At 43.7% G+C, this 16,114-nt stretch overlaps 2 protein-coding genes across 13 annotated transcripts in view; one reads left to right on the forward strand and one right to left on the reverse strand.

Annotated features, from left to right (window-relative positions):
* Positions 1 to 10,438, reverse strand: part of UBE3D (ubiquitin protein ligase E3D) — an 82,634-nt gene extending 72,196 nt beyond the window's left edge. For 3 of the 5 annotated variants that reach the window (XM_065056412.1, XM_065056414.1, XM_065056413.1), the window contains exons 1-4: positions 10,124 to 10,322; positions 9,417 to 9,616; positions 7,599 to 7,689; positions 2,617 to 2,848 (exon numbers count right to left, since the gene is read on the reverse strand). In XM_065056412.1, the coding sequence (XP_064912484.1) occupies positions 2,617 to 2,848; positions 7,599 to 7,689; positions 9,417 to 9,616; positions 10,124 to 10,185 (585 nt within the window). In that variant the 5' untranslated portion in view covers positions 10,186 to 10,322. Of the gene's footprint in view, positions 1 to 2,616; positions 2,849 to 7,598; positions 7,690 to 9,416; positions 9,617 to 10,123 lie in introns of all 5 variants that reach the window. The other 2 variants (XM_065056411.1, XM_065056415.1) reach the window with 2 other exon arrangements.
* A 4,516-nt stretch (positions 10,439 to 14,954) lies between these two features.
* DOP1A (DOP1 leucine zipper like protein A) overlaps positions 14,955 to 16,114 on the forward strand; it is a 65,801-nt gene continuing 64,641 nt past the window's right edge. For 7 of the 8 annotated variants that reach the window (XR_010471221.1, XM_065056398.1, XM_065056402.1 and 4 more), the window contains exon 1: positions 14,955 to 15,088. The gene's annotated coding sequence lies outside the window, so the exon portion shown is untranslated. Of the gene's footprint in view, positions 15,089 to 15,460; positions 15,483 to 16,114 lie in introns of those variants that run through there. The other variant, XM_065056399.1, reaches the window with a different exon arrangement.

Consider the following 16,114-nt stretch of genomic DNA (forward strand, 5'->3'; position numbering starts at 1 on the left):
GAATTGTGCAGCATGGTACCTAAAAAACACAACTAGCCCATGGCATCATGCTTCAAAAGAAAAAGCAAGTTTTAGCTAGACTAATTAAATCAATATATCTATTTGACAACTTGCAGCTGCTGGCAGTCTGCAGTTGGAGGTGGATCACCAGCTAATATTTTCTGTTTCTATTCCTAAGGATCCCTGATACGGTGTCAGGGAAAATATTTTCCCCAAGAGATACTATTAGGATGCTGCAAGACCATGTGACACTTAAAAACCGTGTTACACTGGAAGACTAATAGATGTGAGAAATATGTTTGCAATGGACAGATGTTGTCTTGGTCCCACTGGAGGCTGGAAAAGCTTGTTTAAACATCTCTGGTACATTCCTGCTACTATTTTGGTCATAGGCAAACACTTTCCAAAGAACTGCAACGCAATTAAAAAAGAACTTTGATACTCAGGCAGACTGCAACAATATTCTCTGAAATGAGAACATTCATGCCAGTAGCAATCTATCTCGCCTGTAACTTTCTATTACTCATAATATGGAATAATTTTCTGTTTCAGTATGAGGGTTTTTTTTTCCTTATTAGTCCAGTTTCTGCTGGATCTTATGGTTTTGTTCATTCGCTTGGCAACCAAGTGATGCTGGAAATAGGCAAATGAGAATTTGTTGCAAGTGTGAAAGATGTAGAAAGAGGGGTTTGGCACAAACAAGGAAAGAATTCTCAACTTCAGTGCAAGTTTAAGGAAGCAAACATGAAAATTCATCACACTAAACTACTATTGTATGCCGCTGACAGAAAATAGCCTCCTCCCTCATTCAAAAGTCCTGCTGTTTTCCTCATTTGACCCACATCTCAGTGACATCCTTTTATCACGTTTCTGCCTCAAAAATAACCCTTTTCTGGGAAACATCCTCTTTGATTGATTTAAGAAGCGTGTTGGGCAGACCGCCCCCCTGTCTTGGGTCTGCAATACGAACTCCATGTACCCTGCCTCTTCCTGTCTTTGTTACCATTGTTCCAAGATCTCTTTTGAGACTAATGAAATGTGAGATAATTAATTTTGGGGACCTTTGGCAGAAAGCATTGTCCTCTTGGAAATTCAGAATCTTCTGCTCAGCCCCTTTAAGGATATTTAGAAGAAAAAACTCCAATCACCACAGAGTTAATCCAAATTAATCTTCTTCTCCCATGCTGATACCCTTTCAGGGGATCAGTTCTTATTCTCCCCTCCTCATATTCTGCTTTTCAAAGAATGGAACAAGAAACCAAAGGGATCACAGCTGCAAGACTTGCAGATATGGACTGCAGGACAGAACTCTTCCCCAAGCAGACAGCTCGCTTGGATGCGCTGCACCAGCAACCGCTGAACTGCGAGAATCCCAGTGATTTAACTGGGGATAATACAAATCCCCAATGAGGATAAGCAGCAGCAGCAGACAGGAATCAAGGCCTCTGGTGTTACTTCTCAACAGACCAAAAGTTTCATGTTGGGAATCTGTACACAGCAAGCACAGCAAGTCATCAGCTGTTATAGACACAAGTTGCCAAGGTAACAACGATTCCCATAATTGTAGAAGGATTTCGGTAATTAGGTTTAATACATGGTATTGGAAGAAAAGACGGTATCTGCAGGCCCAGCCTTTGTCAGCACTAATACAGACAAGCAGTAAATTAACAAACAGAAAAGACTGTATGGAAATGAAAGCTTTGGCAAATGAAATTCCTGGAGGTTCTTCTGGTAGAAGAAAAGACTATTGCTTGAACTTTTATACAATGCTAGATTTCCAAGATTAGTAAAGCACTGAATTTGCTTTCTTCATTGGTTTTATCCCACCATTGAAACATCAATATCCTTACAAATGTTCTTTGCCAAGGCAACAATAAATTTTGCTATTTCTAAGCCAAATGATAGCTCTCTTCCTAGAGACTGAGCTGATGGATAAATCCTCTCCTGGAGCATCTCAGAAACATCAACATGAAGAGTTATAATTTGGGGTGGCATGAACCTTTCACTAGACAGAGAGCTGTCAAACAAACTCAATTTCCTTACTATATTCTAAGACTGTAACATAACCACATATGAACCCAAAACAGATCCTGATTTTTCTCAGTCTTTCTAAAGCCAACTAAAAAAAAAAAAAAAATATATATATATATATATATATATATATATATATATATGTAAAATCACACCTTCCTTTGATTATATTTATGGTTACTGTATGCTCCTTGTTCTTTGCTCCATGACCCTTTGACCCTTTCACAAACACCCAACCCATTACAGTTATTATCTTACTAAATGTTGATGTCTTTCACTCGGGATATTTTGGGGGAGAAATACGTGGGTTTAGAACTACATAATTAAATAGTTTCTAATTCAGTTTATTGGAAGAACTTCTTGCATATCTAGGTCAATATCAAGAACATGGTGCTGCTTCAGAAAATGTAAACTGTAGCTTAGAATATTTTCTGGCTTCTGTACAACTGAATGTCAACAACTCACTATGACCTTCAAAACAGCTCTGTAATACACAAAAGTTAAATAAACAAGTGACAAAAAAGTGCTTTACAAGAAAAAAAGAAAGTACATTCACTTCAGAATTATTTAAACAAAATACTTTACCAAGTTGGAGCCACTCTCAGAAGCATGATGCCCAGCCTCTGAGCAGCACACAGGAGATTCAGGCACATGCGATTCATTTCCTGAATTCAACAAAAAAAATGTATCTCCAAGAAAACAGTCAGCATGCTGAGGGTGCAAAGTGCTTCTGGCAAAAGGGTTAGGGTGACAACACCACTCTTCAACTAAAGCACTCCAGTTTTCACTTGGCAGAGGAAGAACTCTCAGAAATTTCCTAAGAGGGAAGAAGAAAATATTTCAATACATTGTATTATTTTCTAATACATTAAAAGAGAGCTTGGATTCCTTATAAAAAAGGGGGTGGGGGCGGAAGTATGGCATTTTCTCCAAAAGTAACTGTATAACTCTCCTTTCAGTCAAAGGCACTTTCTTCAGATGAATTCTGAGAAAGCAATGGCTGAGTGTTTCCTGCCAAGTTTGTCATGAAGCATTTCCCAAGGGTGAATCTCCAACGATTATAAGGCAGAACTTGGCATAATCCTCTCTTGAAATGAATCACATGGCAAAAATAAAACAGTTGTACCCAGTCATGAAAAACATAACAATGGGCATTTTGCAGTTACATTTATTATTATTTCTTGTAAAGTTGCCTTGCACCATATACTGATATAAAACCAACGGAAACAAGCCGCTGCCACAGCAAGGGAGAACATGTCCTTTGAAGCCCCTCAAAGTCAAATACCAGACTTGGAAAAAACTAAATCCCCAAAAACACCCGACAGTTTATCTTCATTAAAAAAAAGAAAAAAAAAGATAATGCAATCTTAACTTTCAGAAGTCACATACAAAAACCAAACCAAAACAAAACCAAATCCCTTTCTCCTAGGCAGCTGTATGTAACTGGGAGGCTGCTCTAGGCATTACCAGACTTTGCTTTCGTTATCAGTGTCGTTTTTTAGCTTACTTTCTTTGGTTACTCAGAGTGCCAGACGATTTTATAAGATAAGATTTGGAATAACTGCTTTAAGTTGTAAAATACACTCTTAAAGTTAGAATATATACATGCAGCTATATAAATACCAGCTTAGTCATTATAAGTCAGTGGTCAATACTGTCTACAGTTCCTATACCTTTTCTGTGGTCCGAGCACATGCGATTTTATGAAGAATGTAGAAGTACTGATAGTTACTGTCCACATAGTTACACCTTCTTTAAACTGTGTTTTCGAGAAAACTATTGCACCGGCAAGAAATTCAGCCCCTTTACCAAACCAATGGGCAACGGCTTTAACAGTGTGCACCTCTCTGACAGTTTCCTAGATGTACTTACTGTTCATGGTAGAGATGCACTTTCTCCTCACTGCGTAGTTTCCTTGAATGCTTTCCTTTTGTTCCCTTATTTTTTCTGTTGTTGCCTGAAACCTTTACATATAGACTCTTTATTCTACTCCTTACCTACGACTTGCAAAAACGACTTTCCTTATGGTGCTACTTTACACATAAACACACAGCTGCTAAGCCTACAGTTAAGACACCCTCCCTTTCTTGCAGTTCACAAACTACTCTCTTCTGAAGATGCCGGTTTGTCCCACTGTAGTTTCTTGTGCCTTTTGTATTGCTGAGTGACTGAAACTATAATATTTTCTAAAAACCTCCCTCTTTCCAAATAGGCAATACATTTGAAACTGTGCTTGCCCCACCTGCAGATGAAAATTGGAATAACTCACCACCTGACCCAGCTTTACCATAACTAAGTAAGATCACCTCTCAGCACTACCCATCACTGTCTTTATTCTTTGTGGTCTTACATAGTGCCTAAGATAAAACCACAATTCTGCTATGGTGGGACCTTAATTCTGGTGTTGAGCTAATTACTGATTATTCACCTGTATAATTAGTTCCAATGCCTAGACTCAACAACGAAAAAAGTTTTCATTCCTATGTATTGCTCTTTACACTACAGCAAGAAAAAGCTGGTATTGCTCAGCAATGTTTTTCAAATGTTACATACAGGGGGAATAAAAGACAGAGGTTACCTTAAGCTGCAGAGTAATGCTGTCCAGTTTCATTACATTACCCTTTCTTTACCCTCACAGTCTAGACCAAGGATGTCAAAATAATTTTCTCTGGGGGCCACATCAGCCTCACGGTTGCCTTCAAAGGGCAGAATGTAATTTTAGGACTGTATAATGTAACTACTTGTACATTTATACAGTCCTAAAATTACATTCAGCCCTTTGAAGGCAACCGTGAGGCCGATGCAGCCTCCGGAGAAAATGAGTTTGACAACCCTGGTCTAGTGCATCAAGATGTTGAATTCCTGTTCAACAAAAGCAGTTGCTCCAACCAGTAGGAATTTCCTAAGCAGTCTAAGAGAGTCCTGCAATAAGGATGCAATTCTTAGGTAGGCTTCCATGCTAAGGCATTTGGCCACAGAGATCCTTATAAGACTGGACTAGTAAAAATAATCTCTAGTACCATTATTAACTAATATCCAAGAACCCAGTAATATCATCCTTTCTATTGAAAATTCCAAAAAGTGGAAGCAAAATGGACTTTAGACTTTTAAACATATAACCCTTCTGTTCCATCAGAGAAATAAAGACAAAAGATCCAACTGAATTTCTTCAACAGCAGACTTCTTTATTTACTTAGTACTAAATCTTGACAGCCCAGCTTGACAGTTAATTGTCACGGTTAAAGCTACTATGTAGGAAAAGTGTAATTAGAAGATTTTCCCTGCAATCATTTTTTCAATAGAACATTTACGTAGTACAAATTCTTAACTTTGGACTAAGGAAAAGGGTTATTGCTTAATGGCCAATTTATGAAATGTATTTTTCACAACATTCAGCCTTTAAGAATTTCTTCATGATGGAAATAAAGCCTTATATAATTACTTTATATATGAGCTACACTTAGCCTAAGTGAAAGGAGAGAAAGAAAAAAAGAAAGTATCCCAAATTCTTTGCAGCTCTTAAATAATGGAAGAAAAAAAACCCCAAAACTAATCACTTCCTTCAATGTGGTTAGTGTGAGGCTAATGAGGAAGATGTAGAGAGCATAACCTGAACCTCTGAAGAACCATCAGATTCATGGAAGGAAGCAGACTGAGGGAATTTCAGAAAATGTATTGAGTCCATTTTCTTGCATCAAAGGAGGATCACTTACATTTCAACCATTCCTAATGTATTTCTCTAATCTAGTAGCGAAAATGATTGCTTCCTATGCAACCTCTAACAATAAAATATAATTTTTAGAATATGTTTGGGTTTTTTTTCATTTTAACCTAAATTCCTCTTGATTCAACTGAAGACCAATGCCACCTTCCTTGCAGCAGCTTCTTACATATTGGAAGACTCTAATGTCTCCTCCACAGAGTCTTATCTAAACTAAATCAAATTTATTTCTATTTCTTCTCCAAGGTATCATTTTCTAGATCTCAAGTTTTTCTTATTACAGACCCCTTCCCAGTAATTCACATTTTAATAACTTTCCCAAACACACAGTTCTGCAACTTCCCTTCAATCCCATCACCTGTGCTGCCACTGGCACACTCACTCTCCCTGGGGAGACCAACACACAAATTCTGTAGCTAAAAGTACTGACTACGCTACTGTCTTCCTTTTGGAAGTGATGGAACAGAAGGTGTTGGATACACTGGCAGCTCCACTCTTCTTTGTCTTAACTAACACTTTCTAATGACAATATTTGAGGAGCTCAGAGGTTCCCTGTAAGAAGAAATGCCAAGCAAAGAGCCATGAACACGCCTTCTTTTTCCTTTCTCAAAAATTCTGATTGCATCCTGTTATATGATACAGAGCCAAAAGATGTAAACTCCATGCATACAGATTTGATGTGCTGAAATTCAGGGAAATGCCCACTCAGAGATGAAAATATAAAAGTGCAAGATCCTCTTTTGAAAGGAAATGTTACCAACTACAATTAGCAGTTTCATTACTCTACAAATGTATCAAAATAAGAACTACACTTTCTGATGAGACATTTCAGAAGGCAAAACCAGAACATTCTCATTCAGTTACATTCAAGCTAGCCAAAAATCCATACGCAGGACAAGAAAGTAACAAGAGTTTGCAGAATATGCCATAGTTGTATTACCATGTTGAGTATTAGGACTGACACAGATCATAAAAGGCTGCAAGTGCATCTTTAACAATTTATATACATCTGGCTGAAGCTGCCAAAATTGTTCATCAGAAAGGCCAGAAAATGCAGCAGCATTTTACTAAAATTCTCATTCACTCTGCAGACTTCGTAAGCAGCAGAGATAAGGCTGAGCCACACAGCTAAGAAACAGGTCTCGTGTTTCCCAAATGCAGCATCCCTGACCTACGTGGAGGTGGGCTTTGCTTAACAGGTAGAGCAGCCACTCTGTCACCACGGCATGATGACTGAAGGGAATTTATAAGAAATTTAGCAAAACTGAAGAGAAACCCTGAAGTGCACAGCAAGGAAGAAGCCTAAGCTCAAAATTTCAGTTTTATTCCATTCAACACACTGAAGATGTCAGCTACTATAAAATCAAGGAAAACTATTAACATCTGCAATATTTCCAGGCAAAAATGTTACAGCTTTTTGTTTGTACAGCAAAACCAGAAGCCATGATAATGAGTGCAAAGAGATTTGGTATGAACAAAAAGCCACAAATCTCGGAGTAGAAATTTTACTCACAGAGAAGTCCACCTACAAAAGGAAATGTCTCACTCAAAGCACAGCAGACAAGCAGGAAAATAATCTAGATTCCCCAGCTTCCAGGGCAATGCACCAAACTCCCTTCGTAAGGCACTTCTACTTTCCAGCCAGAATAAAGCCAAGAAGTAAGTGAATAAACAGTGAAAAGCTGTTTCAGGTAATTTTGCTTTTAGTCATCCTTAATGCTTCAAAAGCATTCTCATCTATCAGTTTCAAAATAAATACCTTTTAGCTATCTAAGTACACAGAATAACACAAATACTAATCACTATGTCATTTTTTGCTATAAATACCAGACACTGCAGTACTCACCGGTCTTTTACTATGATGTCACCACAGGATTGACAGTAAAAAACATAATTCCTCTGGGGTTTCAGACTTTCCCTCAAAGTGAAAACTGAATCTATAGATAGAAGGAGACACATTAATCTTCAAAACTATGTAAAATTTTCAGCTACTTATACAGAAAAATCCTGCCATATACCTCAAACCAAAAAAGATTAGAATCTAACAAACAATTGGAATATACAATACAATAGGAATTGTGTATGTGAATAATTATTTTAAAGGTGCAAACCCTTGCTACAGGGGAAGCTGATATATTTATCTCATTACAGAGATTGTATAAATTAAAATTCAATGCCGCTCTTTTGTAATGATATTTCTGCTAATCGGTGTCTCTGCAATACGAGGGTACAGTCCAATATGTAACACAAAATAGTAAGGGGGTGAGGGGAAAAGGGCATTAGTTTTAAAGACAGGTAAGAGACCAGTCACTCTCAAGGAATAGATAGTGAGCAATACCCTCTGCAGGCCAGCAAAGCAAAAGCAGTCTCACTAAAAAAAAAAGGCTCAAAAAACTTTCCCAAATTAAAAAAAGGAGCTATAAAAGCTTCCCCAAAATTATCCAATAACACTAAATGGAAGAAAAAGCAAAACTGTAAGCTTTTGCATTGCTCCCTTCCTCAGACTTAAAAATCAAAGTATATTCTCAGGACTGGCATTCGGTGTTTATGATGCAAACACAAATGAAAAGTATTTTTAAAGGTTCCAGAAGTTCATATTGGGCAATTAGTCTAATTTCATTAGACAATCAGTTTCGCAGCTAAATATAAAGCATTAAATGTAAACATTAACATAACATTAAACATAAACATCAAAAAGGTTAACTAAGGTTATCTAACATGTCAATTGCCATCTGGTTCATATACATGTTTTTCACTGGTACAACTTTCAAAATTAAATATTTAAAACTTCACTTTTTAAGCATGTCTCATTAACAAGACACACTAAATAATTTTTGTATAGTTGAATTGGCAAAGCACATTCGTAGTTACAGATTAACGTATGGAAGCATCCTCAGCACGCCACAAATTCACCAGACTGTTTTCCTGGTGCTGAAACCATTATTGTACATCACATACTCTGCTGATAATTTCTACTTTAAAACCACAGAATATCAATTTTTTGTTATTTAATATAGCTGTCTGTGTCCCATCCTCCTAAATTAATCTAAACATACTGAGCCTGGATGCTTGAATAAAAGAAATGAACAGCTACATCACCATGCTTCCTATTTCTGCAGTCACATCCCAGACCTGAATTAGCACCATGGAAATAAAGCAGGTAACTTTGCAACATCAACCTCTGCAAGCTGAGGCTGTGAGAACAAGCTCCAGCACAAAATCGCAATTCTTTATAACCCAGTGGTGGGTGACAACCTCAGTGCAATAGCCTGGATGGATCATCTTACTGCATTTTCAGCTACCAAACACAAAATGGGAGGGAAAGGAAACAATTTTGAAGTAATATGGGGAAGCACGGGGGAGGAATTGAGAGCAGCTCTCGAACTTGTACACGCAACACTTCGCCAACCGTGTTTCCTTTTTGTTATGCCACTTTTTGCACTTTTGTTTTTTAAAACTGACAATTCTATTAAGTTTTACCAGTCCAACACGCGCATAACGCAAACCGGGAACCCCAGTCTGGTTCGGGTCGGGGGAGTTGTGCTGCAGCATCTAAACTTTAAATTCTCTGTTCGCACACCAATTAAAAGGCTCCATTTCAGGTAACCCTAAGCAAACCAGCCCCTTTTTTTAATCCATGGGCCAGCCCCCGGCCCGCCCTTACCGGCGCTCGGCGGCGGGCGGCTGAGGCGCATGCGCAGGTGGAGGCCGTCGCCCGGGAGGTGGCGCAGGCCGCGGCAGGAGGACGGGGCCAGCCTGACCCCTGCCGGTAGCGCCGCCGCCTCGCAGCTCCCGCCGCTGCTCACTTCCAGCCGGTCCGCGGCCACCGTGACATCCACCGGCGCGCTGGGGAGGTCCGCCCCGCTGGGGAGGCAAAGCAACGAGTTTACCTCAGGCGTCAGGGCGAGCTGGTACGCGGTAACGCGCGAGGAGGATGTCAGCGCCGAGGCACCGGAGCTGGGCAGTAACTCGGTGGCAGGTGCAGACACAACGCGGGAGCACGGGCCGCCGAGCCCGCATCGCGGGGGCACCGAGCCCGGGGCAACCTGCAGCTCTCCCGCCGCCCGAGTCGCGCCCTCGGAACCCACGCGGTAATTCGGGGTCTGCCGTGGGGGTGAGGAGCAATCGAGAGAAACAGACCAGCGTTCTCAGGAAGCGTTTATTTGCACCGTGACTCTGCGCTTTTCCGAGTCGCGCAAGAGGCGAACAGGCGGGGGGGGGCCCTGCAGATCACACGGCTTTCCCCCCGTCCAAGGCAAAGGACGCGCAAACCCAGACCCGCCGCCCCAACGCCGCGCCCTGCGCCTCCCCCGCCGGCCCCGGCCCCGCTCAGCCCGAGCGGCAACAAGGCAGGCAGCGCCTCCGCACTACCGGATAACCAGCAACGCGCTCTGCGTCCTCCGCCTGATCTCCAGCAGGAACCCTCCGGCCATGCCGGGATGGGAAGGCTGCGGCCGCCCGCGCAGGAAGCAGCCGCTCTTCCGCCGGCGCAGGCGCGGTGCGGCCGCCACGGCCCCGCCTGCTCGGTGCCGGCCACGCCCGCGGTGCAGCGGCGGCAAGGCGGCCGGGAAGGTCCGTTGCGCGTTCTGTGCTCGCCCCGCGGTCAGGCCTGGGTGCCCGGGCCTGGGTCCTGTCGGGTCGCGAAGGTCCGAGGTCGGGGTCTGCACAGTCTGGCCCGGCAGTCGCTCTGCGGCTGGGCTGCCTCACGGGGTTTTCTTATGCCCAGCCTGTAGGAAACAACTATTTTGCAAATATAATAGGCCCAGGCAGGTTCTCTTAGCAAAGCATATTTTAATAATGATTTTGCAAGACCGGGTGTTCTACCTAAAGGTAAGCACACCTAATAGGGCAAAAAGCCCCTGCTTATATCCCCCCAAAATCCAGGCGGCAGTTTCTCTCCCCTGTTCCCCATTGGTTTGGTAATTCAGGGTTTACAGGCTGCCCCGATGCATACAATACCCTTGCCCTTACCAATCTGTTTGAGATATGGGTTCCTCGTACTTTGGCTGCACTTCCCCCTAAATTAACTTGTAAATACAGGTATCAGTATGTATACAGGTATCGGTATATATTCTGGGAAGAGACTGTGTTTTACATTAAGAGTTCGTAGTCCGATGTCTCTTGGTCCTTACCCCTAAATTAACTTGTAAATACAGGTGTCAGTGTGTATGTAGGTATCAGTATATATTCTGACAAGAGACTGTGTTTTACATTAAGGATTTACAGTCCGATGTCTCTCGGTCCTTCCGCCCTGCTGGGTCAGGTGCCAGGTCCTCAGTTATGTAAAAACAACAGTTCTTTGTTAAACATTCCTTACAAGCCTGAACCTTGTGCACCTCAACATCTGCCTGTTACACACCGCTGTGAGGAGCCTGGGTCTGGGCACCGGGGTGAAGACTGGATGCTGTCTCCTGTATGTGGTCTATCAAGTGCCAAGTAATGGGGGATAATTAGTCCTCTTGATCTATGGGCTGTGCTCCAGGATGCTGTTGGTCCTTGTTGCTGCCAAGGCCAGGTCAGCTTGCTGCCCACCAGGGTTTGAGGGCCTTCCCCAGAGAGCCGCTCCCCAGCCAAGCACTCCTGGTCTCTACTGGTGCCCAGGGCTTGTCCTTCCCAGGGGCAGCAGTCCCCCATGATAACTAGGCTTTGTGACCGGGAGACTTCCTTGGGTTGTGTCAGAAGACTTCATCCACTTCCCCATTCTAACCGGGTGGTCTGTAACACACTCCTGCTAAGGTGTCATCTTCACTGGCATCTCTTCTGGTCCTGGCTTGCAAGCTCTCACCCAGCCCGTTGCGCAGCCCACACAAGAGCTCCACATAGCCAAGATGTTGCTTCACAGATCAATATCATTGGTGACGCTGTGGATACGAATTGGGGGTAGTAGGCTGAGAGCCAGGCTAGCCTCCACAGTGTCTCTGCAACATGTTGGATCCAAGCCCCTAACAAGCAACCAGCCTCCTGAGGCAGCAGGTCAGGTTGGCAGATGGGGTCCATCATGCCCCACAGCTGGGAGTCTCCTGCTGCTGTCAGTCACCAGTGAGCTAGCAGCTGGCCGGGGTCAACCCGCTGTGCCCCTGAAGCTCTGTCCAAGCAGTGGCCCCTGCTGAGCCAGGGGCAAGCTCCCCAGTCTGCACTGGGGACTGTATCCTGTGGCATGTCACTGCACAACCACTCACCCCCTGCCGTGTGAACAATCTCCTCTCCACCCTTTCTTGCAGCATTACAAATTTGCCCAAGTTCCTCCCAATCTACATTCATCCACATTCACCCAGCTCTTGAATGCTGTCCCATTGCACTCATGCCAAACCGACTTCTGGGCACAGGCATCTGCTGCTCTGGGGTGAGGCTTTCTACTGCCTCTCACCAGGTCTTTTAACAAAGAGACTGTAACCCACCTTGACACCCCTGTGTGATCATCCCTTAATTCATGAGCACTGTCCCCACTGCATGCTTCATCCAGCATGCTGCCCTCACAGCATATAAAAGGCTGTTGATGGGCTGTATTTGAGGACACAATGAAAGAAGCTTTTGCTTTGGGAAAAAAACAGTCTTTCCTAATGTTAAAAGTTTACTTTCTATGAAACTCTCAAGACCTTTTGCAATTGCAGAGAGTCCTTTGAAAATACGATTTGCAAAGCTTCAAACAAAAAGGCAGATTTGGATGTTAATTTCCTAGCAATTTACTATCTAGGACATTATTACTTTGAAATAATCTTAGTCCTTGGAGTCGGCAAAGCCAAGTAGATGTCCTAGGAGTGTCTCAAAGAAGGAGATGGAGTAAGGTCAGATTTTGTGGGAAAAAATAGACAATAATCAGCTAAACTGTTTCAACCAATAATTTATAAAGTGTGAATTTATTCAAGTATTCTAAGATCCAGATTGTAGTTTCTACATGCCATTCTGAGGGTGGTGGTTGGGGATTTTAGTTTTGTTTGTTTGCTTTTTTAAGGAAGAAAAATATTTAGTCCACATGGTGGCTTTCATTTCCAATTACTTCACAAGCCAACGCACATATTGCAGGTTAAATTGTTCTGAGCAAGCATGTCACACATCAAACATAAAATCCACATGATTATAGGAGAATCAACTCTTAGTATTAGTAAAAGGGCCTTGGGCCCTGACTTTACAAGGGCTTACACAAGGTTACAAGGTTATAAATAATAAGTATTTGCAGGGTGTGGACTTCATTTATTCAAAATTGTCTATTACAGGTTTCTCACCATTTCTGCAGTGAAATAATTACTCCTATAGAACAAGGGCACGTTGCATCAGCGGTGCATCTGGCCCAGTTTGACTCCAATGTCAGTAGAAGGAGATACTATTCAGGAAGAGCTCCTTAATGTGGTCACTTCCCAGTACTTCCCCTGCATCTCTCATAGTATTAGGGATGCTGGAGGGTATATCCCTGCCTAGTTCCTTCAGTGTCCACTTACCCATGTGTTTGCCATCAATATGAATAATGCCTCCTTGAGCCTATGGATAGTGTCCAATTCCCTGCCTCTAGTGTCAATACATTCTAGAAGTTCACTATCTGCTTTGCAGAAAATCATTTTTTTAACAAGTCTAAAGAACGATCTTCCACTGTTTTCATGAGGTGTCTCCTCATTCTCATACTGTGGAATTTGTTTAACAACTTGGTCTCTTTCATTATTTTGTAAATTTTAGTCAATTCTCTCCCAGCTGTTATTGCTCTTGCTGTAAGGTGGTGACACAGTCCCTTCTCTGTGCCTTCCCTAACTCTTCTGTATCCTTCCTGAGCCGTGAAGACACAAAGTGATGCAGTAATCAATCTAAGCTTGTGCTGGCATTTTCTATAGCGGCCAAACGACTCCCTCTATTTTGTTCTCAATATTCTTCTCGATAATGTACAATGTTTTGTGGGTTTTTTTTGATTGCGACTGTACATAAAGTTGATGAAACAATTTCAGATAACTGTTTGAGAGCTCCGAGTTTTAACTGCTTCTACTAAATTCAGCAAAAGTGAAGCTTAGAAGTCTAACTGCTTGACAGTGCAGGAGCGTGTGAAGGCATGTAGTTATTCGAAGTCCCACCACTCTGTGAAGATCACCACTTTTAAATAGCTCATAAAGCAGCACCGGCCCTAGTTGCGTGAAATCTCAAGTGCATTTATAAGCATCTTTAAATAAATGTAATTATACGTGCACCGTTTTAATTGGAGATACATGACCTGTAAAGTCACACTCAGTGCCTCAGAAAACCAGTGGGAATTGTCAGCTTTCCAAAAAGTCAATGTTTCTCACTTAGTGAATCCTGAAATAGAAAAGAAATCACATTTCCTCTTTATTATTATTCCAAGTCTGGAGAATAAAATTAGACTCCATAAAATGTTGGCTGATAACATAAGTCACTAAGTAGAAGATTTATAAATTAGATTTTCCCCTGGCAATATTTTAGAAATATTTACTTGTCTTCAGACAGAATCTAAAAGATTTATTATATAAGCTAAATGCAGGTTTTGGGGTTTTTTTTGCAGTTAAGTCGTTTATAACCGTAATAACTGATTGCTATTATGAAGCCTGCTTAAATTTCAGAACCGTAATGATGGATTTGACACTTAACAGATTGCAGCCTAAGAACTGCATCCTTCATATTGTGGAACTGGTCCCTTGAAAATCGGTCTTGCAGTAAAAAATTCCTTACAGTATTGTCTGTGTGGGCATCTCGCACACCTTTCTGTCTAAGGACTTCAGCATACTAATCAGAACAGATTTCATAAAATCCTAAATACAACGACTACTAATATAATCAATAATATTTTCTAAAGTACTGCCTGCCTTCCATTTTTACACGCACTCTATTTGGTGAACCATGTAAAGATTAGACAAAATCCATATATATATACATAAACCCCATATTTTTATCTGCATCAGTGCACATGTCCACTTGCTCGTTTTCCCCATACATGGCAGGACTACATCATCAAGGAGCCCCGAGAAGCTCCTTCACGGACGTTCACAGCCCACGCGTACTGAGCCAGCTCCTCCTTCGCATAACGCGCAATTAAAACTGCCTCCCGCCAGCCCAGCTGTGGACAGAAACATTGCTACGCAGGTGCGCGCTCCCGTGCTGGCAAACCAACCGCCGCGACCCATCCTCCACCAAAACGCGGACCGCTCAGCGCCGGCCGCTGCGCGTTCACGCAGCTCCGCGCCACCTGCGCGCCTTCCCGCCCGCGGCCCGCCAGGGGGCGCGGTGTGGCGGCGCGGCGCGGCGCGGGCGGGGCGGGAGGCGCAGCGCGGTGCATGCCGGGAGCTGTCAGGGCGGCGCGGGGGTGCCGGTGGCGGTCGGGCTCTTCCGGCTCGGGTCGCTCAGGTAACGCCGCTCGCCCCGGCGCCCCCCTCTCCTCCTTTCTCTTCCTCCTCCTCCCGGCGCAGGTGGGCTGTGGGCCCGGCGGCCGCTGCTCTCCTCACTCCCTGTCGCCGCGTCTGTGTTGGAGAGGGCGCCGCAGACGAGCGGAGTCCGCCCCTGCAGCCAAGCCGGCCCTCTCCTCTCCCCTCCCCGGGCCGGGCCGCGGACACCGTCGGGGAGGGTGAGGGCTGGCCCGGGCCCGAGGTGGCCTGGGGGCGGGGGGCAGGTGCGGCGGAGCCTGGCGGGAGCGGTTAGCCTGGTGATGGCTCTGCGTCAGTTAACCTGTGGCGCCTGGCTCCCCCCAGTGCCGCTCCGTGCTCTGCCCCGGGCTGGCCCCCGGAGCGCACAGTGGGCCCGGGTGGGTTTCGTGGCTGCAAAGCTTCTCTCCCTCCCTCCCTCCCTCCCGCCCCGACCCCGGCACCTGCGGCGGGCGCTGCTGGCGAGGCCTGGATTCGCGGGGGGGCTTCCTGGGGGAACCTCTTCCCGCCCGGGATCGAGCTCGGCGTTGGGCTGCCGGAGCCCTCCTGCTTTGACCTTGAGCGGATAAGGGCTGTGGGCCTGTTTTGGGTTAGATTCCGGGCTGGCTGCTTGCTCGGCTCTGTCAGTTGTTGCGGGTGATGTTTGGAAGGATACATGGCATGTATGGCTGTCCGTAGTTTGTGTAGTGCAGGCTTAAATTGCATCTGTTGATGCAGGGACTGCTTTAAATCTTGTGATGATCACTTGAAAGGCAGAAATATTTGACCACCTCTGGTGTTACAAGTTGTTTTTTTTTAAAGTAACATTTGCATACCTATAGTAATAACCAGAAAACCCTAAACAGTTTATCTCTTCAAGTATGCTAAAATATGCTGGATATGTGGTACAATTTTCGATGAGCTTGTTCAGGGTGACTCAACCCTTTTATTTTTATTGTTGGTTAGCAAGAACCCTTGCACTCCAGCATCTTCTTTCTGTATGCAGTAATAGTGAATGTGTTATGGTTCTCAG

The sequence above is a fragment of the Columba livia genome, chromosome 3, assembly GCF_036013475.1.
Source record: "Columba livia isolate bColLiv1 breed racing homer chromosome 3, bColLiv1.pat.W.v2, whole genome shotgun sequence".
Taxonomy (NCBI): domain Eukaryota; kingdom Metazoa; phylum Chordata; class Aves; order Columbiformes; family Columbidae; genus Columba; species Columba livia.